General features: G+C 40.6%; 1 protein-coding gene and 1 pseudogene across 2 annotated transcripts in view; both read right to left on the bottom strand.

The window, feature by feature from the left end:
• Positions 1–17,013, bottom strand: part of FZD6 (frizzled class receptor 6) — a 43,227-nt gene extending 26,214 nt beyond the window's left edge. The window contains exons 1-2 of one of the 2 annotated variants that reach the window (XM_039233851.1): positions 16,913–17,013; positions 15,560–15,865 (exon numbers count right to left, since the gene is read on the bottom strand). In XM_039233851.1, the coding sequence (XP_039089782.1) occupies positions 15,560–15,736 (177 nt within the window). In that variant the 5' untranslated portion in view covers positions 15,737–15,865; positions 16,913–17,013. The remainder of the gene's footprint in view (positions 1–15,559; positions 15,866–16,912) is intronic. The other variant, XM_039233852.1, reaches the window with a different exon arrangement.
• Positions 17,014–22,754: 5,741 nt separating this feature from the next.
• On the bottom strand, positions 22,755–23,536 carry LOC120232872 (annotated as a pseudogene).
• Positions 23,537–23,741: the final 205 nt, after the last annotated feature.

Raw genomic sequence — 23,741 nt, 5'->3', positions numbered from 1 at the left:
TTACACCAAACATAAAAATAAACTCAAGTGGATTAAAGACCTAAATGTGAGACCTGATACCATAAAAATCCTAAAAGAGAGTACAAGCAGTAATTTCTCTGACATCAGTCATAACAATAGCTTTCTAGATATGTCTCCTAAGTTAAAAGAAATAAAAACAAATTGGGAGTAATTGGAAAAAAAAGTGAGGCATCTGGATGGTTCAGTCAGTTGAACATCTGACTTCAGCTCAGGTCATGATCTTGCTGTTCATGAGTTTGAACCCCGCACCAGGCTCTGTGCTGTCAGCAGGAGCCTGCTTCAAATCTTCTGTCCCCCACTCTCTCTACACCTACCCCACTTGTACTCTTTCTCAAAAATAAACATTAAAAAAATTCTTTTAAATAAACAAATAAATAAAGCCAGCAAGCTTCTACACAGCAAAGGAACCTATCAACAAAACTAAAAGACAACCTACTGAATGGGAGAATATATTTGCAAATGATAAATCCAGTAAAGGATTAGTATCCAAAATATATAAAAGAACTGATATAACTCAACACCAAAAACCAAATAATCCAAGTGAAAAATGGGCAGAAGACATGAACAGACATTCCTCCAAAAAAGACATACAGATGGCCAACAGACATATGAAAAGTTGCTCAACATCATTTATCATCAGGGAAATACAAATCAAAACCACAATGATACCTGTTAGAATGGCTAAAATTAAAATAACTCAAGGAAAACAACTGTGTGGTAAGGATGTAGAAAAAGGGGTATGCTTTTGCACTGCTAGTGGGAATGCAAGCTGGTGCAGCCACTATGGAATACAGTATGGAAATTCCTCAAAAAATAAAAAAACAGAACTACCCTATGATCCAGAAATTGCACTAATGGGTATTTACCCAAAGAATACAAAAACACTAATTTGAAGGGACATATGCACCCCTTTGTTTACTACAGCATTATTTACAATAGCCAAATCATGGTAGAAGCCTAAGTGTCTATCAATAAATGGATGGATAAAGATGATGTGGGGTGTGTGTGTGTATGTGTGTGTGTAGAATGGAATATTACTCAGTCATAAAAATAAATGAAATCTTGCCATTTACAACAAATGGATGGATCTAGAGAGTATAATGCTAAACAAAATAAGCCAGTCATTGAAAGACAAATATGGTTTCACTCATATGTGGTATTTAAGAAACAAAACAAGGGGGCAAAGGAAAAAAAGAGACAAACCAAAAGAAACAGACCCTTAACTACAAAGAACAGTTACTAGATGGGAGGTCGGCTGGAGGGATGGGTGGAATGGGTGATGGGGATTAAGGAGTGTACTTTTTTGATGAGCACTGAATAATATACTGAATTGCTGAATCACTATGTTGTACACATGAAACCAATATAGCACTGTACGATAACTACACTGGGATTAAACCAAAAAAATAAAAATGTGACGTGATATTGAACAACTGAGGAAATGTAAAAAAATGAAAAAAAAGGACAAGGAGGACTCCTACTTTTCAGCAGTGTGACCTGCCAGAAAACATTCGGATTCTGGAAAAAATGCAACAAATACACTTTAAAATACTTTGCTGAGCACTGTATACACCTAATAAAATAGTATACAATACATAAAGTGAAAAGCAACAAAACTACAAAGAGAAATGGAGAATTCCATGATCTTAATGAAAAGTTTCAATGCATATTTCTTAGTAAGTGAAAGGACAAACATACAAAAAATTAATAAGTAAATATGAGATGGGATCACAACATTACAATTAACACTTCTGATTTAAAGGGCACATATGGAACCCACACCCAACAATTAGGGAACAAGAGCTTTATTTTTTTTTAATTTTTTTAAATGTTTTATTTATTTCTGAGAGAGAGAGAGAGAGACCATGTGAGCAGGGGAGAATCAGAGAGAGAGGGAGACACAGAATCTGAAACAGCCTCCAGGCTCTGAGCTGGCTGTCAGCACAGAGCCCAATGTGGGGCTCGAACCCATGAACCACGAGATCATGACCTGAGCCAAAGTCGGACGCTTAACTGACTGAGCCAACCAGGCACCCTGGGAACAAGAGCTTTAAAGGACACTGGACCAGTGGAGAGTCCACCCTGTCCTGATGCGGCAAAGTGACTGAGTAAAGACAGGCCGCCACACCTCCCGTATATGAATGATGCTGAGATTGACCCTTTGCTGCCTAAGAGGAGCTTCTTACAGAACAACAGAGCACTTTTCTCAATTTTCTGTACACCAAGGGGGAGAATCCCCAGACTGTGTGAGTATCCATTATGGAACAGAGTTGGAAGAAGAAGAAGCATGGGCAACTGGTAACATTTACTTCCTTATTTACTCCCAAGTAAGCCTAGTTCCTTAAATTTTTGAGTGTCTGTTAATCAGACCCTATAGTGGAAAAAATTAAAATACACTGTGTTTAACTCTTCTAACTCAGGAGTCAATCTGCAATACCTAGGATAAATTGATGGTCAGTATTTAAGAACTATTTCTTGTCCAGTTTAAGGGCAGGCAGAATGAAAGTGACACATGTACTTTTGCTGTATTAAAATAACTTCCTTATAAGTCACATCCTTTGTTTAATTCTTCTAGAATCCCAACACTGGCTAATCCAATATTACTAGTTTGTGTGTATGCAATGTGCAGAGAATAAATCAGACATTGAAAACTCAAATACCTGCAGAGGCTAGGCAGGTAAATTCAGGGGTAGAAGACAGCAGAAGTAGATGGTAGCAGCTGCCATTCAACTCTAGCAGACTGTCATTTAAAAATGGGAGCAAAGAATTGTCAGCTAAATCAGTTTTTCATAAGAGAGCTAGAATCTAGATTTTTATGTTAAAATCTCCAAATTTAAAATCTTGTCACTTTAATATAAATATTTAAAATACCATATAGGACAAAGTAAGACACTTTGGGTCAGATCCAGTGTGGACTACTTTCAAGTTCTGTTGCAAACTAGTAATGGACATAAAGAATTTAAACTTGGAAGGGACTTGAGTGGACTTTTAAGTCTATTATTTTCAAACCGTGTGTGTGTGCATGCGTATGCCAAGTAAGATTTTCTTTAAATAAGAGGTTACAAAGAAGCCTGATATATTAAATAAATAAAAGCACAGCTGCTCTGGCTGAAAAGGAAGGCCTCCCTCTGAGATACCTCTCACTGCTCCCCTCCCCTGCCAGTGACCTCAAAGCACTTCCAGAAATCAGTTTGAAAAACACTGACCTAATGCAGACCCTCAGATTTTAAGTGAAAAAACAGAATCCAATTGCTTATTGAAGTTGCTGTTGAAATCCCCAAATCTAGCCTGAATCAGAATTTAAGTGCCCGTATTCCTGTCTAATGCTACTTTTACCAATACTGTATGTTCTGAGAATAAATCAGAGTTTTAATTCATTCAGCACTTGCCATTAACTGGGCACTGTGCTTTTTCATATACCAATTCTTTTTATAACAATCCTATGAGAGAGATGTTCTTATCTCTACCTTGCAGATGATGAAACTAAGGCTCTAAGAGCAACTTTCATCAAGTGTCCTAAGCAACCAGGATGTAAGCCTAGGTCCACAGGACTCCAGAGTGCATCCTCTTTGAACCCTGATGCTACACTACCACCCAGCTCTCACTGAAAACTGTCCCTCCCCACAGCACAAGATGGGCAAGAAAGCCAAGAAGGATGAAGGAGAAACAAAAGATACCACAAGATGACTGGTAATCTTTATATGAAGCCAAAGTCTTCAGTTTGAAAAATAAATGTTCACAAGACACATGATCAAAGAGTACAAAACCTTGAAATATGTTTATCACATTTCAGATGATGTGTGTACCTCCTGATGCAGGTTATTTTTTTTTTTAAAACAAATCATTACAGAATAAGAGCACTTCAAGTAATGGCTAGTCGGCCTATTATTGAACTTATCCCAATCAACTGAAAACAGAATAAGTGGAACGAGAGTATTTCCCCAATCCTTTGAACCAAAAAACCCGATAGGAATCATTTACGGCTTTCCACAAAATGTCCTATTCTCAAAAACCAACCCCCCAGAGATGGGAAAACTACTAACGTGACTATGAATTTTTTTTTTAAACGTTTACTTATTTTTGAGAGACAGCGATAGAGCATGAGCAGAGAGAGAGGAAGACACAGAATCCAAAAGAGGCTCTAGGCTCTGAGCTGTTAGCACAGAGCCTGATGCGGGGCTCAAACTCATAGATCGTGAGATCATGACCAGAGCCGACGTTGGACACTTAACTGACTAAGCTACCCAGGCGCCCCTTGACTATGACATTTCTTATGTCCATAATCTTATACTTTGAATTCCATCATATTATTAAACTGGTATTTATACATAGCAGGACAAGTGCTATGTAAATATGTGAATTGAGCAAAGATTTAAATTTCTTACTCTGATCAGTCGGCTCCCTTTCCTCCCCTCTTAGTGACACACCTCCTTCAAATCTCTCAGTAGGTAATTCAAGGCCTTCATGGTCTCACTTGGTGAATTTCTCTTTTTCAAATTTCATTCTCAAAGGCTCAGAAACTCATCCAGTAACTAACCACAACATAAAATATCAATGCTTTTGAGATTCTACTATTTGATAGTAACTAAAATGGTCCAGTTGATTATAGTTTTTACATTCAGAGAAATAAAAGGTAGGCTCCTTTAAGGAAATGGTCAGTCCCTGGCAGAAATCCTGTGGTAGTTACCATTAGTACTAACAGGGATGAGGAAGAAGAGGGCAATTAAGAAGGCAACTGATGCCTTCCCATTCTGAAATATAACCAGTATCGAACTATGATAAATAGACAATAAGAACCAAAATATGCAAAATATTTTATATAATCCTTTGCTTGGAATAATGCCAGCATTCTAATTCTGGTTCCAGCTCTGCCATTAACTACTAGTGCCACCTCTGGTAGATCATTTTCTGTGTTCAATCTCAGACCGTCCATCAGAAAAATGAGAGTGATAAACTACTGGATAATATCTAAGGACATTTTATGACTCAAAAAGTTTATGAAGAAGGTAACAAAGTCTTGGGTAGCAGAGCTGGACATAAATTTCAAAACAACTATAGGTACTGCAATGACCTTTCCTCCTTGATCAGTAATACTGTCTTGAGCTGAGCTCCCGAGTGAATGTCTACCATTTCCATCTGCCCAGCAGCCCTATTTTGGGGAATCCCAAAGTAGGTGAGATGCTCCAGAAGCTTTAGAAGGGATGCAGGGGTGCAATCTGCTAATAAACACAGAGGCACATAATCTAAACATGGCCATTTGGATACTCCAGGTATTGTGATTCTTGGGGAGAGTGCTTTACGAAAGAATGCATAGATTGTTTGAGGCACTGCAGTGGGTTCAATAATGCCCACAGTGCCAAAATAAGTATCCAAGGACAATGGGTCAGGAAGTGTCCAATGGTGTTGGCATTGGTGACAGACTGATCCTATGGCATGATCTTATCTGTGTCCTGGTTCCCTTTGCTCCTATCTTCTGAACCTGGTTCTCCAGTCTCCCCTGTGATTCAAGAAGCTATCCAATATCCATCCATTTTCTGCTTAAGTTAGTCAAAGCTGGTTTCTACTGTTTGCTACCAAAAAGACTGACTGGTACAGCAATTATATAGAGAATGAGTTGTAAGTGACCTCGGTGAAATGGGAGGAATTCTAGAACTGTTTTTCTGGCCTAACTGGGACCAAAAGCAGTGCACCATTCTACCAACAATTCAAAATGGAAATCTGGCAACCCATGGTATATGGTAGAAAACCAGCTACTTGCCACTATCCTTGTAATCAGTTAGATTCCTAGAATGTCTTAGAATGATATGCCCAGTAAAGGTAAGGCTGAGTGGCTACCGCCAGAGAGACAGAAAACAGTGTGAAAAGCATGAGGTAGTCAAGGATTGTGGGCTGAGGTGAGTACCTCTAGTGGCACTGTTTACCTTAGGAAAAGAAGAGTGAAACAAATTAGCATCCTTATAAATTCTTGGCTGGAGGTGTGGAGTGAAATACAAGGATTAAAAAGATTTAAGATTTAAGAAGTTGAAAACCAAATGCACAGTTTGATCCTGTATGTTGCCAAATGATATTAGTTAAAATCTCTACCCTTTCACATAAGAGATCGAGTTATCGTGTTATGAAAGCCATGGGACCCCCAGATCTGAAATGGGACAAGACAGGGTTCAGAGACTCACACAGTGCTCTGAACCTGAAGACCTCAAAGCAGACCCTCATCCTTTGTCTGTTGAGGCAGATACTCCTCACCTGACAGATTTACTTTGTAAGAGGAAAATAAATAGCCTCATATCACATCCCTACCACTCTTCAATGTCTCAACCTGAAAGCAGAGTTCTACCTTTGCATGCCCTGGGAGGGTCAAGTCAAAATCAAATCTGGAAAACAGGAGTATACATTACTTGTAAGACACTGTTCACTTACATTGGTTTCTGAGTGTGCTGGATTAAGGAGGAAAGAACATAATTTCAGACAGGGCTAAGACACACTGATATGGGTGTATTCCTTCTAGATTCAATGTGCTAGTTTCATAAACTAGGCTTCTGAAGGTCAGATGATAAATGGGCTTATGACAAGAGCTTAGTGGGACCCCAAAACCAACCCATTGTAATTTCCCAAGTCCATGCATGTATATTTCAAATCACTGTATTTAGCAATAGCACAATCATAATACTGGCTTCTTGGATAAACATTATTATGGTAGAAGGGGCCAAATGAAGCCATGAGAGGTCTCCCTCTACCATGACAGAAAATCGAAAGCAGTAATGCAAGCCAGAGAGGGCTTACAGAGACTATAACACCATCAAAAATATATTTAGGGGTGTAATTCTTAGCACTTGTCCATTTTAACTTTCCAGTACGACTGAATATATTACTAACAGATTGTCTTAAACAATCTTAATCAAATGGCTCAGATGCTTTTCCAGATGAGGTGTCTTTACTGCAAAAAATCAGTACAGCCTTGGCACTTCATATGCTAACCTGGCCAATGCTCTCTTCCTTCAAAAGCCATTTACTTTCATCTCGGAAGGAGGGCAACACATGTTTACCAACTTGCCTTTGCAGTGGTTCTCGAAGAGTGGTCCCTGAAAAGCAGCAGCAGCATCCTAAGGGAATTTGTTAGAAACGCAAATTCTCGGGGCACCTGGGGTTAAGCGGCCAACTTTGGCTCAGGTCATGATCTCACAGTTCATGGGTTCAAGCCCCACCTCAGGCTCTGCACTAACAGCTCAGAGCCTGGAGCTTACTTTGGATTTTGTGTCTCCCACTCTCTCTCTGCCCCTCCCCTGCTTGTGCTCTGTTTCTGTCTCTCAAGGATAAATAAATGTTTAAAAAAAAACAAAACAGAAATGCACATTCTCCATCCCACCCCAGACCTACAGTTTCAGGAAGGGGGTGTGGGGGGCAGTGATTTGTGTTTTACCAAGCCCTTCAGCTGATTCTCATGCACACCAAAGTTTGAGAAGTACCATGTTAGAGTAACATCAGCTCTTCAGCTCTGTGCCTCAATTTCATTGTCAGAGACTCTAACCCTAACTACTATTTCACAGGACATCACACTGGGCCATCATATTTAGGACATAAAACTGAATGCCACAGATATATTCCAATGAGATTAGCCCTAAATAAATAAAAGGACCTTCCACTTTGGTTTTGCTAATAGTTCCTGGTAGAGACTGGACATGAGTATGGGACATCTAGAGATAAAATGCCAAATTACCTCTTATGAACTGGGTACTTACCATCTTAACTCACCTACTCATAACATCAGGTATACCCGACAGCATCCCATCTTGAAGTGGCCTGAGCAGAGCAGATATTTAAGACACAGAAAAGCAGCATGAACATCTGCTTATGCCCCCCAAATGCCTGCTTCCGCCATGCTACCATCTCTTTCTTAAAACACACCAGCTAGCTCACCATGCTGTGACATGGCAATGGAAGGAATCATAATAGAAGCCTGGAGTTGGTGGTGTTCTTACCCAAAGAGAAAGTCTGGGTTAGAATTCTATTAGAGAAGGATCAAAAGAAGAAAAACATTTTTGTATTTAAAAAACATATAAAGCTGCTCCTACGCAGAGTACTGCTGTGGCAGTAGATTATCTATGTCTTGACTCCCACAGTATTAAACTAAAGATGGAGATATAGAAACATCTGTCACTTTGCTGAAACATGAATCCTACAGGGAAGCAAGAAAGCAAGCTGCCTCACTGAACAAGACTGAGCGCTGCCAGGCACCTGCTTCTTGGATCAGGGTCCGCACCTTCCAGATCCACGGTGACTTACACAGTAATTCTCAAGGAGTAATAAAAACATCATTCCTCATTTGAAAAAGACACCAAAACAAAGCCAATTTCTAGTAATGGTAATGAAAATTGAAGGCAAGTGAAGAAGTCTAAAAATGATTAAAAGAAAGTGACAGGCCTTGGCTGGACAACAGAGTCACTACAGAGGTCCTTAAATTAAGTTTACATCTCAGTATATACTATTAAAGTGGTTACAGAGATCTCAAGTAAATTCTTCGAGAATGTCCATGGATGGGGCGCCTGGGTGGCTCAGTCAGTTAAGCGTCTGACTGGCACAGGTCGTGATCTCGCAGTTCGTGGGTTTGAGCCCCACGTTGGGCTTTGTGCTGACAGCTAGCTCAGAGCCTGGAGCCTGTTTCAGATTCTGTGTCTCTCGCTCTCTCTGACATTTCCCTGCTCATGCTCTCTCTCTCTCTCTCTCTCAGAAATAAATAAAACATTAAAAAAAATTTTTTTTAAAAAGAGAATGTCAATGGACTACTATGTAATAAAGTGATGCAAACTTTGTCACTTATTTTCCTGAATGTGACCAATGTCAGGAAAGTGAGCTTTTTAAAAAAATACGAAGTGGAGCCCGGAATACAAGAAATAAAAGCAGGAATTTGCATTATTTCCATAATGGAATACTTGTCATTTTCACAGCAGTTCTTAGCAGGCAGCATTGTAAATTTTAAATTATTTCTCCAAAAGAGTGTTTATTTTGGAAATTAGACAAATATACACAGTAACTGGCTGGCACTACAAAAGAATTTGTCTAATAAAGAATCAGTTTTTTAATGTAAAACCTGTAACTTGGAAAAACTCTAATTCCAGGGAAACTATGCATTCAGGTACACATTCAACAAATATTAATGCATGACTACATGACAAATACGCAAACTAGAGTCATAAAGCTTCAGTATCCGCATGCCGCACTCTCAAGGAAAGGAAATAAGGACGATGCAACAGTCTTTCCGGAGCCTGAAAGAAGCATGTTCCTGTATGGACAGGCTCTCCCGAGGGCATGACCAGTAATATCCGAGACTGAGGGACAGCAAGGACTGGCCCTGCAGGAAGCCGGTGCCTGCCAGCGGCAGGATACACTGTTCTCTGTTCACCTACACGTCTAATCCTCATTCTGCAGACTCGGAAACAATCCTAACACTTTCTACTACTGCAACACAACATCACAAAGGAATTTAAGCTTGTGACTTCTACATTTAAAACACAATAATAGCCACGATACATACAACTGACTTGGAACACTTTTCAATACCTACTTCATTTTGAATGACTCAACAACTCACTCTCAGAATAGTCACAGCTATTTTCAGAAAACCTTCCCTGAAAACAAGTTAGCACACTAAACATTTTCTCTCCTTGTGTATGGGGATGTAAGAGCAGCGAATAAAGAGGAAATGAAGGGGTCCACTAGACTCTAAAAGCAGGAAAGTGAAAATGTTTAAAAACACTACCGAACAGAAATAGGGGTTTTTTCCTTAGAAGTTTGTTTATAAAGTTTTTCTTCATCCCTTTATTTTTAATTGAATAGATACATTTTAGGAGTGCATATTAGCAGGTGGAAAGGAAAGGGGTTTTTTGGGCTCACTTCCCTTTACACTGTTCAAAAGTGGAATGACCACATGCTGCTCCAAACACAATACATGACTTTGCTTTTGCTCAGAGCTCAATGAAGGCAATTCAAAAAGAAAAATACAATATTCCTGTTTCCATTTTCTCTAGATCAGTCTCTGCTCTTTCTGGATGAAATCAGTCTCTCCAGGGACATCAACCTCACAATTTGGGAAAACAATGCTCTAGATATGAAACAAGAAGGAACACAATGGGGAACCAGCAGCCATTTGTTTTTCTACTTGGGAGCGTTAGGCTGTACAACATCCTTTTCATTACCCAGCCAAGTTACTATTCAGAACTATAAATTAACTCTTTGCAATACAGATGTTTTCAGCTACACATCATAAGGAAAAATACCTAAGTCCCTTATTTCAAGCAATCTCTGAAACAAAACCAAAGAACCAGAATATCCCAGTCAGTGGTCTGTGATAAATCTGGCCTAAGAAAAATGTATGTGGAGAGTAAATAACATAGAGCTCAGGTAACATATGAACAAGAATGCACAATAATGTTTACTTAAGTGCATGCTCTGTGTTTATAATCCTTAAGAACACTTTCAAATACCTTAAACCAGGTTCAGCACACTACAGGCTATGGGCCAAAACCAGCCCACTGCCTGTTTTTAAATAAAGTTTCACTGAAGCACATCCAAACTCAGTTGTTTACATATTGTTTATGGCTGCCTTTTTTTTTTTTTTTGCTACAATTGCAGAGCTGAATAGCTGTGACAGAGTCTATATGGTTTGCAAAGCCTAAAATATTTATTATTTGGTTCTTTACAGAAAGTTTGCATTCCTTGCTCTAAACCAATGGGTCTCACATTTTAACATTCATAAGAAACACCTGGACAACTTGATAAAACAGTATCCCAGGCTCCATCTTCACAGATCATGATTCAGGGTGAGATGGGGCCCATGAACTTGCATTTCTAACAAGCTCACAAGCTGCTGAACTATGAGAACTACTGCTCTAAACCCATCTCATATAATCACAGAGGAGCACTGACAACAGATGTCACAAAGTCTGTAAGACAGAATCGCCATCATACAAAATGAAAACTAAGGCGTAAAAGATGAGATAGATCATTTGACATTGGAATTCTTGGTAGCTAAGAAGGCACAACTGGTTGCCATAATCAGCTGATGATTCTTCAGCCCCTCATCCTAACATTACCTAACTCACATGGAACACAGGATACTCAACAGGGACTAGCAGGAACCGAAGGCAGCTGGGTTGGAAGTATAAAACCCAATCTGTTCTTTAAAGAAGCTATAAAATGCTTTTTTTTTTTTAAGCTGAGAAATACGCAGTTATAATTTAGTATTTGACTGAATTGCAGTACAATGTTTTTGTTTTGTTTACAGTACAATGTTTGAAAAAATCAGATACATATGGTTTATAAAGGGCCAATCAAAAGACGAATTCTTGCACTCATCTAAAAAAATGGTTAAAAATAAAATTCTTTCAGTAAATTATAAAAAAATTTATCATGCTAAAATGGAAGATATTAGAGGAAACAGAGGATGTCAACTGATCATTCTGTCAGAACTAGGCTCAGGTCAAACCAAAGTGGATGATAGGAAACCACCTAAAAATAACACAATTTCTTTCACCTGGACACTGCAGATGACAGCGGTGGAAGATAAAAATTTGCAGGTAAAATTCTCTCTGGCGACTTATTACAGCAGGAAATGCCACCTTTTTATTTATTCAGCTTTTATAGTATAGCTATCATGCTCTGAGGCACTGTACTAGGCATTAGGGGAAAAAAAAATTAATACCATCCCCTCTCTCAGCACTCTTACAATCTAGTGAGAGCCACATATATAACTGCAATACAGCATAATAAGTATTTACGAACCACTGTATATTTTAAGCACTACCAGAGTGTAGAAAGTGAACAGATTACATATGCTTGGGAGAAAGATGAAAGAAGACTTCACTGAGCACAGATTTACTGCTTTAATGGAGACCTGCAGAAACTGAGCAAGTGAAAGACAGGTTAGGGTTAGGGAGAGCCTGGGAAACAGGCAATACAACGCGTGTAAAGGTAGAGAAGTGAGAGGGAGTAATACAGATGTGAGTTCTACAGACAGGTCAGTTTGGCTGATGCAGATTGTGTAACGTGAGACGGGACACGATGGGGAGCTGGACAGGAAAGCAGGGTTGCGTGTGAAGAGCTTTGCGTGCCATGTTAGAGTCAGGTCTTTACTCTTCCACTTTACAAAAATGGTGAATAATTTTAACCCCAAAGTCGACTGTGGATATGCATTTATTTTTATTTATTTTGAGACAGAAAGAGGGTGGGGGAGAGGGAGAGGGAGAACCAGGCAGGGCTCAAATGCTCAAACTGCAAGATCATGACCTGAACCAAAGTCCAACGCTCAACTGACTGAGCCACCTGGATATGTGTTTTAATAAAATCTCTTTAAAAAAATAAATAAATAAATAAAATCACTTTGACAATACCAGGGGGGAGAGATCGGTGAAAACCGAGACTTTGTATTCACGGCACAAATCGGGAGAAAGAGAGGTAGGTCGGAATAGCAATTAAAAAAACACCAAAATTTCCAGTTTAATTTTTATAGAAATGAAATATGCAAACACATCACATCACATTCTGAATCCTAGGAAATATTTTCATTTTTATCCAATAAGGTCAAAGGCTAAAAAAATACTTAAAGATGACATTACGGGGACAGCTGGGTGGCTCAGTCTATTGGGCATCCAACTTTACCTTAGGTCATGGTCTCACAGTTTGTGGGTTCGAACCCACAAACTTTCTGTGCTGAAAGCTTAGAGCCTGGAGCCTGCTTTGGATCCTGTGTTTCCCTCTCTCTCTCTGCCCTTCCCCTGCTCACACTCTGTGAATCACTCAAAATTAAATAAACATTAAAAAAAATTTTTTTAAAGTAACAGTATGGTCCATGTTGACAGAGAAGACTGTCAGATTATGTGCTCAGACTTTGGACAAATCATAACTTCTCTGAGCTTCAGTTTCTTCAACCTATATGATGAAGGGTTCAGGGGTTCTTAACTATAATTGGTTTCCTTTGTAATGTAACTCAGCAACATTTTATTTATATATACAATTTTTAAAATGTTTATTTTTGAGAGAGACAGACAGAGTGTGGCGGGGGAGGGCAGAGAGAGAGGGAGACACAGAATCTGAAGCAGGCTCTAGGCTGCTAGCAGTCAGCACAGAGCCCGACATGGGACTCAAACTCATCAACTGTGAGATCATGACCTGAGCCAAAGTCAGATGCTTAACTGATTGAGCCACCCAGGTGCCTCTCATTTTATTTGTATTTTAAATTTTGTCTTATTCTGAGAATGATCAATGGCACAAAAGAGATTAAGAAGTTCTGCATGATAACATTTAGTGTCACAACTCTCAAATTATAAGATTTCAAACATTTCAAAAATCAAAAAGAATACACAGATATTTAAAGTGTGACTAAGGTTGATATTATTTTGCCTTTCTATTTCCCCTCTTCTTTTGTAGGTTAATGCTGTATTAAACAACTGCTTGATGGCTTCAAGCAGTAAAGGCCATGAGAAAGTTTAGCATATAAGAAAGATTATATAATGAGGTTGCTAACATTAGCAATCAAATAAAGGTGGTGAGAACAAAAATGCCTTCCTGATAATGACACAAAACCACCTGGGAAAGGAAAGATACTAGGTAAATAAAAAAACAACCTTTTTTTTTTTTAAGGCAGACACAATTGGTTTTAAAGACACATATGGAACAAAAAGTAGTTCTTATCATCTTAAAATTATAGGATTTAATAGCAGGGATGCATCTCTCCCTCTCTTTATAGTGGTACTCTATGATAATGAATTCCAAATGATCTGAATTTATAAGGCCAAGGTTATCACTGAAACTTAAAACATATGTAGCTACTATACAGAAAGGAAATCAGATTTTAAAACAAAAACATTAGGTGGGGGCACCTGGGTGGCTCAGTCAGTTGAGCAGCCAATGACTTTGGCTCAGCTCATGATCTCATAGTTCCTGAGTTCAAGCCCAACATTGGGCTCTGTGCTGACAGCTCAGAGCCTGGAGCCTGTGTTTCCATCCCTCCCTCCCTTTCTCTCTCTCTGCTCCGACCCCCCACCCACCCCCGCTTGTGCTCTCTCTCAAAAATAAATACATAAACATAAAAAAATACTTTAGAACTCAATAAGACATGAGCTATAAAACATATCAGAGAAAACATGACTGAATTATATAATTATTCTTTGAAGGTACTCCTACTACATACTTTATTTTAATTAGATTAAACTATCAAAATGGTTCTGATCAATGAAACTATCACTGCATCATTTGTTCGGTGTTCAAAAAGATATTCTGCACTGGCGTGAAAAACCACTGAAAGATTACCATAATGTAATTTGTAATATCCTTTTATCTTTTTATTTATTTTTGAGAGACAGAGTGAGACACAGTGTGAGCAGAGGAGGGGTAGAGAAAAAGGGAGACACAGAATCCGAGGCAGGCTCCAGGCTCTGGACAAATGTTCAGCACAGAGCCTGATGTGAGACTTGAACCCACCAACTACGAGATCATGACCTGGGCCAAAGCTGGACGCTTAACCATCTGAGCCACCCAGGCGCCCCTGTAATATCCTTTTAAAATACATGTACTTAGCTTTAAAAATCTCTGTTGTTTTAGATCTGAATCCACAGTGAGGCAGTCGAAGCACTAGCAACTGAACAACAAGGGAAGACTTGAATGGGCAAAAACAAATCTAATCAACTTTATAGTGTCTATATTCAGATTGTAAGGGTTTCATTTCTTAGCAACATTCTAAAGGGAAAAGAAGCCTTTACCATCCCTGGACACTTCTTCTGGAGAAAAACTACAAAAATATTTGTTGTCCTTCCTTCAGGAGACTTATCAACCTAACAGATCTGTATGGGAGGGCAACTTCCTGGCTCTACAGGTAACTCTTCCCACGCTTCCCTAACAATCTGCATATCTCTAAACCAGGGACAGGTAACTAAGGCACCTAAGGCAATCATTAGTGTCGTTTGCTCCTCCCCAGATATGTGGTTTCTCTTAACAGGTAACTTACAAAGAATACTTAGGTGCACTGTTCAAAAAAAAAAAAAAAAAAAAAGTCACTTTTTAGCAAAACACTATCTACAGCCCCCAAATCTTCCAGTAATTGATTTACTACAGAAAAACTGTGACAGGTGAATATTACAACTACTTATGAAAAGGTATGTATGTAGTTCAGGCACTTATAGTCTAGGCAATAGTCATTATATGTTCAATGAATTCGGAAAACTTCAGAATTTACATTTCTAGAGGAAGTACCGTAATTGACTCAGAAAAGCAAAATACTTGCCAGGTGCAAGATAACTTCAAAATCATATAAAATCAAACATTTTCATATGAAATCATACATTTCTTAGAAAGAAACCCTATCGTAAGTAAATCCACTAACACAGACCACAAATCTACACAAAATTTAAGTTAGTAGGGGGAATTAATTTTCAAAAGGATGTATTCAAAATATGACTCATGCACAACTTGAAGAAATCCGTGTTTAAAAAAATTATTTATAGAGCAGGACATAAACGATTTCTCTATAAATGTATGAAGAAATACTCACCTCCATTTTCACAGCAGCTGTACTCTGGTCATAATGACCCATTAAGTTTGGGAAAAATGTCATGTTGTAGGCCATTTTCATACATCTGGGAACAGTAATTGGTTCACAGGTGAAAAGACTGTGTCCTCGTATTAAGGGTAGAAAAATACAAGTCCACAGAAATGTAAACATTTCCATTTTCTTCAAATTCTTGGTTTTACCACATGGCTTGGATTAATCGCTCTTTTCATTCTCAGATTTCCATCCAAAAATAAAGCGTTCCAATTCCTCTGTCATTATTTTACCATTATAAAGGAAGCTCTTTTCCTGAAAATGAGTTCTGGGTCAATTACTGTAAAAACAACCGAGGGAGTGTATCCGCAACGTTTGTCATAAACTCAAATGCGGACATTAAAGTGCAGAGTTAAGATTTTCACCCGGGGTAACTAACATTGGGAAAATGACGGAAAATTCCGTCCTTTGGAGATAGGCTTCCACCTGCTTTGGCCCAGAATATATAATTTGCGGAGGAAGTCTCATCCCTAGGGAAGTGAGGATAGAACATTTACGCTGTCTGGAACACACGATAAAAGGGGGGGGGGCGGGCAGAGGATGCGTGAGGTGGAGGGGGAAAAAGTCATGCCGGGGATGGGAATAAGTTAAAGGCATTAATAGAATCATGAAATCTAAGGCCCCTGTTGGACGGATAGCTTATTACGCACAAGAAAACGGAGTCCCGGGGTAATTCCTTAAGACCTGATGAATTCCTAAACTCTTTAAGGACTCCAAAGAGCCGGTTTTTGTGTCAGTCTCTGGGGGATATACTTTTTTTTTTTTTTCTTTCAAAAGGCCAACTAGGCGGAGACGTCTAGGATTCCTCCCGGAGGAGCGAAATTAGCTTTCCTGGGCAGGGGCGAGCGAAAGGGAAAAGGAGCCAAGCTGGAGCGGGAGGGCCACCGAGTGCCTGGGCGCGGAGTCGCGAGGAACCGCACGCCCCGGCCCAACACCCCCCGCCCGCCCCCGCCCCGGGTGCCCGGGCTCCCAGCGCCGGGCAGCCTAACTCCCCCACACCCCTGCACCTGCCCCAGTCCCAGAGCCGGGGAGCGGCGTCCCGGCCCCGCTCGGCGGCGCGGGGATCCGGGGGCGCCCTTCAGGAACCGGCCCCAACTTGGGCGGCGACTCTGGCCCGAGCGGCCAGGCCCGCCGCTGCCTGCCCCGCACCTGCGGCTCCCGGCCCGCCGCGCGCGCCCCCGAGGCCCGCCCCGCTCGCCCCGGGAACCCACCGGGCCCCGGCCGCCCGCCCAGCCGGCCCGAGGAGCCTCAGCTCGGCCGGCGGTCGGAGGCAGCCCTCCCCCCAGTCCTCGTCCAGCCTACCGTGCGCGCACCGCGACCCGAGACGGCTCCGGGAAGCGTCCGGAAACCCAGCTGCCTCCGGAGCCGCACGGGGAGCGAGAGCTGAGCGATCCCGCGAGACTGCGCCGTCAGGTCGGGCGGGCAGGTCTGGGCTCGCGGTGGCGGCGGCGGAGGCTGCGGCGGGCCTGGCCCTCCGCCCGGCCCCGCCTGCGCCGCGGCCCGGGAGGCGCCCCAGTGACCGGTGTCGGGCTGCGGGTCCCGCTGTGCGGCCGGCAAGTCCCCTCCACCTTGCCGCCTGTTCCGATACCCGCAGCACACGACTGTTCCTCGTCTCGCCCTCCGGGTCCAGCCTAGAAGCGTCTTTTGAAGCTCTTGGTGATTCCCCTAAATAAAGCTTCCTTTACGAGAACCCACTGCATTTCGGATTTCAGGACACAAGATTTCTTAAAGGGGGCCAAGGTGCTCTGTAAAGTCCATTGTCCAAGTGACCTTAGGCGCAAAGTGGGTAACTTCCAGGATAACTGTCCTTAAAAAATTCCCTTTTATTAATCTGAGGCGCAGGTGACAATGGGATTCCAGCTGTTGCAGGTCCCACAGTCTTATTGACACAAAACTGTAATAGAAAGTGGAACCACTTTAGAAGTCAGCCTAGTTTTTAGTACCAACTATGCCCCACATCGTCCGGTGTGCTCCCTTCACCTATTCATCCCTCCTTTCTCCCCAAGACCTAACAAGCAGGGATTTTTCTACCATCTCCATAGTTTGGGAATTGTACAGTATGTAGCCTTTTCAAATTGGCCTCTTTCACTTAGTAAGACTCTTCAACTCTTCTCTGGCTTCAGAGCTCGTTTCTTATCAGTGCTGCATAATATTCCATTGTCTGGATGCACCACAATTCACCTGCTTGAAAGAGGTCTTGGTTGATTACAAGTTCTGGCAACTGTGAATAAAAATGCTATAAACGCCTACTGTATTCAGGTTTTCATGGCAATGTTAAGTTTTCAGGTCTTGGTATTTTTCCCAAGAAGCCCAATTGCTGAATCATAAGGTTAAAGTATGTTTAGTTTCATAAGAAACTGCCACACTGTCTTCCAGACGGTCTATACCATCTTGCATTGCCACTCCACATCCTCAACAGCATTTGGCGTCAGTGTTCCAGATCTTGGCCATTCTAATAGGAGCAGAGTTGTATCTCTTTGTTGTCTTAATTTGCACTTCCCTGATGACATATGATGTGAACATCTTTTCATGCACTTGTTTGCTGTCTGTGTATCTTCTTTGATGAGGTTTCTGTTAAGGTCTTTGTCCTGTTTTTTAATTGAGTTGTCTGTGTTCTTATGGTTGGGTTTTAAGAGTCCTTTGTGTATTTTGGATAACAATCCTTCATCAGATACATCTTCTGCAAATATTTTCTCCCAGTCTGTGGTTTATCTTCTAATTCTGTAGACCTCGTCTTCTGCAGAGCAGAAGGTTTTAATTTTAATGAAGTCCAGCTTCTCAATTATTTCTTTCATGGATCGTGCCTCTGGTATATAGAACAAGTCATTACCAAACCCAAGGACTTTCAGATTTTCTCCTGTTATCTTCTAGGAGTTTTATGTGTTTTACATTTAGGTGTATATCTATTTTGTGTTAATTTTTGTGAAGATTTTGTGTAAGACTTGTGACCAGAATCACTGCTTCCCATGTGGATGTCCAGTTGTTCCGGCACTGTTTGTTGAAAAGATGATCCTTGTGGGCACCTGGGTAGCTCAGCTGGTTAAGCATCCAACTCTTGGTTTTGGCTCAGATCATGGTGTCAGAGTTCATGAGATTTGCATGCTATCTACTTATTCTTTTAGAGCCCTTAGCATATTAATCATAGTTAGTTTAAATTCGTAGTCTGACAATTCCATCATTTCTGTATATCTGAGTCTGTTTCCGGGGCTTGCTGTTTGTTCAGGTTGAGTTTTTTTGCATTACAGGATGCCCTGTAACTTTTTGTGGAAAGCCAGACATGATGTACTAGAAAAAGGAACTGCAGTAAATAAGGCTTTAGTGATGTGTTATTAAGGTAGGAGTGTGTGTGGGGGAAGCATTGTATAGACCTATGACCAGGTCTCAGTCTTTTAGGGGACCTGTGAACTTTACAATTGCTTGTTAGATTATATATACTCCCCTGGGGGGGACAACATTGCCAGAGTGGGCTGAGTGTGGTTGGGTATCTTTCTTCCTCCAGGTCAGTTAGGCTCTGATAAAATCCCAGTAAATTAGGTGTTGGCAAAATAATTTCTCTAGAGGTTAGATCTTATTAAGATGAACAGGATGTTCAGGCATATTTCAGTATGGTTTCTTTCCTCCTTCCCCTGCCAGACACACAAGGGGATTTTTCTCCAAGAGTCACTGTCAGAACCCGTGGAGCTTCAGAAAGTGAAACTGACAAGTGTGGGGTCCCCTAAAGACTGGGTCCCTGTGGCGTTTTTAAAAATTTTTTTAATGCTTTTATTTATTTCTGAGAGAGAGAGAGATAGTGTGAGCAGGGGAGGGTCAGAGGAAGAGGGAGATACAGAATCTGAAGAAGGCTCCAGGCTCTGAGCTAGCTGTCGGCACAGAGCCTGACACGGGGCTCGAACCCACGAACCTTGAGATCATGACCTGAGCTGAAGTCGGACGCTTAACTGACTGAGCCACCCAGGCACCTGGCATTTTTAACTCTCAGACTTGGCCACACTGAGTCTCCAGCAATTTATCAATTATACTTCGGGTTTTCCTACCCCTACTGGTTGCCCTGGAAGGTTTCGGCTCTGGCAAGTTGATATTCTCTGTATCTGCCTGTCTTCCAATTTGGGAAGCAGCTGTTCGCTTATGACCTCACTTCTCTGACAGATCTAAGAAGACTTGTTGATTTTCAGCTTATTCAACTTTTTTACTTGTTAGGATGGAGTGATGGTTTCTAGGTTATTTACATGCCAGACCTGAAACTCCAATTCTTCATTTTCTGAAATAAGTATTGTTTTTAAGAATTTGATCAATACTTCAGTTGCTTCTGCTTTAGCAGAACAAAGTTTCTCTGAATTAAAATTACATTCAGGGGCAACTGGGCGGCTCAGTCGGTTGAGCGTCTGACTTCGGCTCAGGTCATGATCTCGCGGCTTGTGGATTCGAGCCCCGCGTCAGGCTCTGTGCTGACAACTTGGAACCTAGAACCTGCTTCGGATTCTGTGTCTCCCTCTCTCTCTCTGCCCCTCCCCTACTGATGCTCTCCTCTCTTTCAAAAATGAATAAACATTAAAAAAATTTTTTTAAAGATTAAAAAGATAAATTTAAAAAAATTACGTTCAAAATTTCCAAGAGCTACAATAACTCAGGAAAGTTACGCAATTCAGCATTATTGTTAACAGAACACTGATTATATGAACATCTTGATTATAATAACAAAACTAAGTGATTTTGCTAAGATGAAGAGAAGAAAAGAAATTTTATGGAGTAAATATATCATTTGTAAATTATGTTTTTATTTTATTACTTATTCAAACATTTTCAGCCCATCACCAGGCTAAGCATAGGCACACAATTAAGTTTCTTCGTTCTGATAATTTGCCTACACTCATTAGAATATAGCTGTATACATTTAAAAAATATTTTATGATAAAGATAGGGGGCAGAATATATTCTATTTAACAGGTTGCTAGCTTGATTTATGACTTTTAACTGTGTAGACGTATAATATGGCGTCCTCCTTTGTACCCTTGCCTGGAGCTTGCTTATGTAATGTGGGTAGACCTGCTGGTGACCGTTGACCTGATGCCCTGTCCTTAAGAGCTGAGGGAACAAACAGCAGTAGGAAGACCCCAGCTGGAGGAAACTGGGTGAAAAGAGGCATACACGGAAGGCAACAAAGGGAAGGAGGAACTTGGGCTCCAAGGGCTCCTTCCCTCCTGAAGTTGCGTCCTAAACTCTTGTTTGCCTAACCCTGGAAAGCTCTGTCCATGGCTGCAATCCCTCCAAGTGACGTGTGTGAATTTGATGGCTTACTGACTTAATTTAGGGGAGTCTATGAACACAAAGTAGAGGATAGCCATTATTTAAAAACTTTCACTAGGAGCTCATGGCCTGTCGGTCTCCACTCTAAAAGTTAATTGCCGCAGTGTCTGTAGCGTGGCCATTAACCTTCTGCTGTGGTTGTATCCATTATGGTTGGCCAGAAATAATACACCTTCTAATTACTACCTCCAGGATTATCAGGAAATAAAAATTTCAGTAGTAACATGACGCTGCAGGAAAGAGCCACATATTTTAATGACAGTTTGATGTATAAGATTGTGTCTTTGGAGCTCTGGTATTGTCATTTACAAATAAAAAGAGTCATAATGTTAAAGCAAAACAACTTCTGCTCTACTAATGCTTTGGGTTGCACTTTGTGCCTGTGAGTTTAGTGTTGGGTTGTTTTTAGTGGCTTCAGTACCTACCATCTGGTCATCTTTAATATTTAATATCTTACCTTTTTTTCTAGCAAAGCAGTCGTGTTAAGTCAAATATTAGAAATGCTTACTTTTCTTTAAAGCTTTTAGCATCTAGGAAAGGGCTTCTGCCTCAAATTTAGTGATTTAGATAACAACTAAATTCATTTCCCTTGATATGCAAAACTAACTTTACATCCAATTGTGCATCACAGGCTGCCAATAACTATATATGTTTTTTTGTTGCCTTAAAAACAAATGGGATAAGTATGTGTTATAGGGTGACAAATGAAGGAAAATATAGAATTAAATTTTAGAGAAAGTGGAATTATAGAAATATTACTATTTTTGCAGTTCAATGGAAAACTTTTATAGAGGAAGTGGGCTTTGGGGAACAGCCTGAATATAAATTATCAAGAGATTTTGTGTTACAAACACGACACATGGATCGGGAGACAGTAGCAACAGGATAATTTAATACAATAGACCGTGTGTGTTTTCATTTGAAGGCAGAGGCAGACATTTGCCATGAACCCCATGAAGCTTAAGCTTTAGGGACTTTTCTAAAGCTCTAATTCCATACTTGAAATCTTATGTTCTTTTTTAAAAGAAAGAGCCCCTAAAATTGTGTAAGCTTCACGAACCTCACAATCAGAATTTATTCCTCCTTTCAGGAGGAAAATAGTATAATGGAGACCTGGGAAATTGAACAGCTCAGGTAGAGTTTGAGGCACTTAATAACAATTTCAAGACTTGATTTCCACTGTGAAAGGGGGGATGGTGGAAGGGGAGGCTGCTGACTTATGTTCTTATTAATAATAAACTTTGTAGAATTAGTTAATTTTTGTTTGCAGAACTTTAACAAAACGTAATACATTTCTGTATGTGAGTGTGTATGCATGTAGGAGTGTATTTGGGGAAAATCGGACACTGGGCACTTATGTGTGCCGGCAAGTTCCTTATTGCTGACGTTTTCAAGCCAGAGTAAGCCCTTCCCCTCTTTGTACCTCCACCCTTTTCCAACCTGGACGCCCTTACTTCCAAAGAGAGAGGGGAAATGGGAAGTGGGGAGTTCCTGGGAAGAGGAAATGCTTCTCCACACTGCTTGGCCTGGCCCTTTACCTTCTCCATTAATGATGAGGAGTTTCTTTCCATCAGGGAGTTTTCTTCATTATCTTCTCCCATGGGCTGGATTTTTTTCTCATTCTGCGGTCTCTACAAAGCAGAATCTATATTTAAGATGGATTCAGCCTCCAAATAAAGCTGCTAATGGACAACTAAAGCCACGATTATAATATTGTACACCCCAAACTCATATAGCATTCTATACCAATTTTACCTCAAGACAACAAATTTGGGTCAATTTTGGTCTCTTTGTAAATATAATTTATTAAACCTCTATTTGCATTTATTTTATGTACAATTTACTCCCAGATCATAAGTTTTTGTTTCTTTTTCTTCTTCTTTTGTTGTCTGTTTCTTCTGTGCAACCCCCTCTTCTGGTTTAGAAATAATCTGCTCTTTTTCATTAAGGATCATCTCACTGTGGCAAGGAGAACTCATGTGTGGGTTAATCTGACCATAAGCCCTGTAAATTTTTTTTTTAAGTTTATTTCTTTATTTTGAGAGAGAGACAGCACAAGTTGGGGGGAGGGGGCAGAGAAAGAGGGAGAGAGAGAGAATCCCAAGCAGGATCTGTGCTATCAGCACAGAGTCCAACTTGAGGCTCAAACCCACAAAACCATGAGATCATGACCTGAGCTGAAACCAAGAGTCGGACACCTAACTGACTGAGCCACCCAGGTACCTGAGCCCTGTAAGTTCTATGCTGTATCTTAGGGGCATTGTTCACCTGGATGTGCTCAATGACAAGAGAATCTACATCTAAACCCTTAAGTTCAGTATTACTCTCTGCGTTTTTAAGCATGTGCGGTATAAATTCAGCACTCTTTTTGGGCCACCAACCCTGTGTCCAGACCCACTGATTGGCCGGGGCACACCTGCCAACTCTACCATTGTAACAACAGAATGGCACACATGGCTTCGGCAAAGTGACATCTTTCCGACACGTGGTGGCTTTTCAGATACGCAGATGCTTGATGGCCTGGGCAGCTTCATGCATGTTCGTAAAGTGAACATGATGATTTGAACCTCTTGGTTTGCATGATTTTGTTGGGTTTTCTGGATCAAGTGAATAGCAAACCATTTTCAGAGATCACCTCAGGCAGCTTAGGGGAAGAGGAAGAGGCTGTAAATATAATTTTGGTTGGTCACTTTCATTTTAATATCAAGACATATCTTTTACTTAAATGGCTCTACTTTTGCTCAACTTGAATGGATTATAACCTTAAGGATACTATTTTATTAAAAAGAGTGAAGGATGATTTACACAAGAACTTCATGAATAGAAC

The sequence above is a fragment of the Hyaena hyaena genome, unplaced genomic scaffold (genome assembly GCF_003009895.1).
Source record: "Hyaena hyaena isolate Hyena2069 unplaced genomic scaffold, ASM300989v1 scaffold_79, whole genome shotgun sequence".
NCBI classification, from domain to species: domain Eukaryota; kingdom Metazoa; phylum Chordata; class Mammalia; order Carnivora; family Hyaenidae; genus Hyaena; species Hyaena hyaena.
The sequence above is the reverse complement of the archived record's forward strand: the minus strand, read 5'-3'. Positions and strand labels throughout refer to the sequence as shown.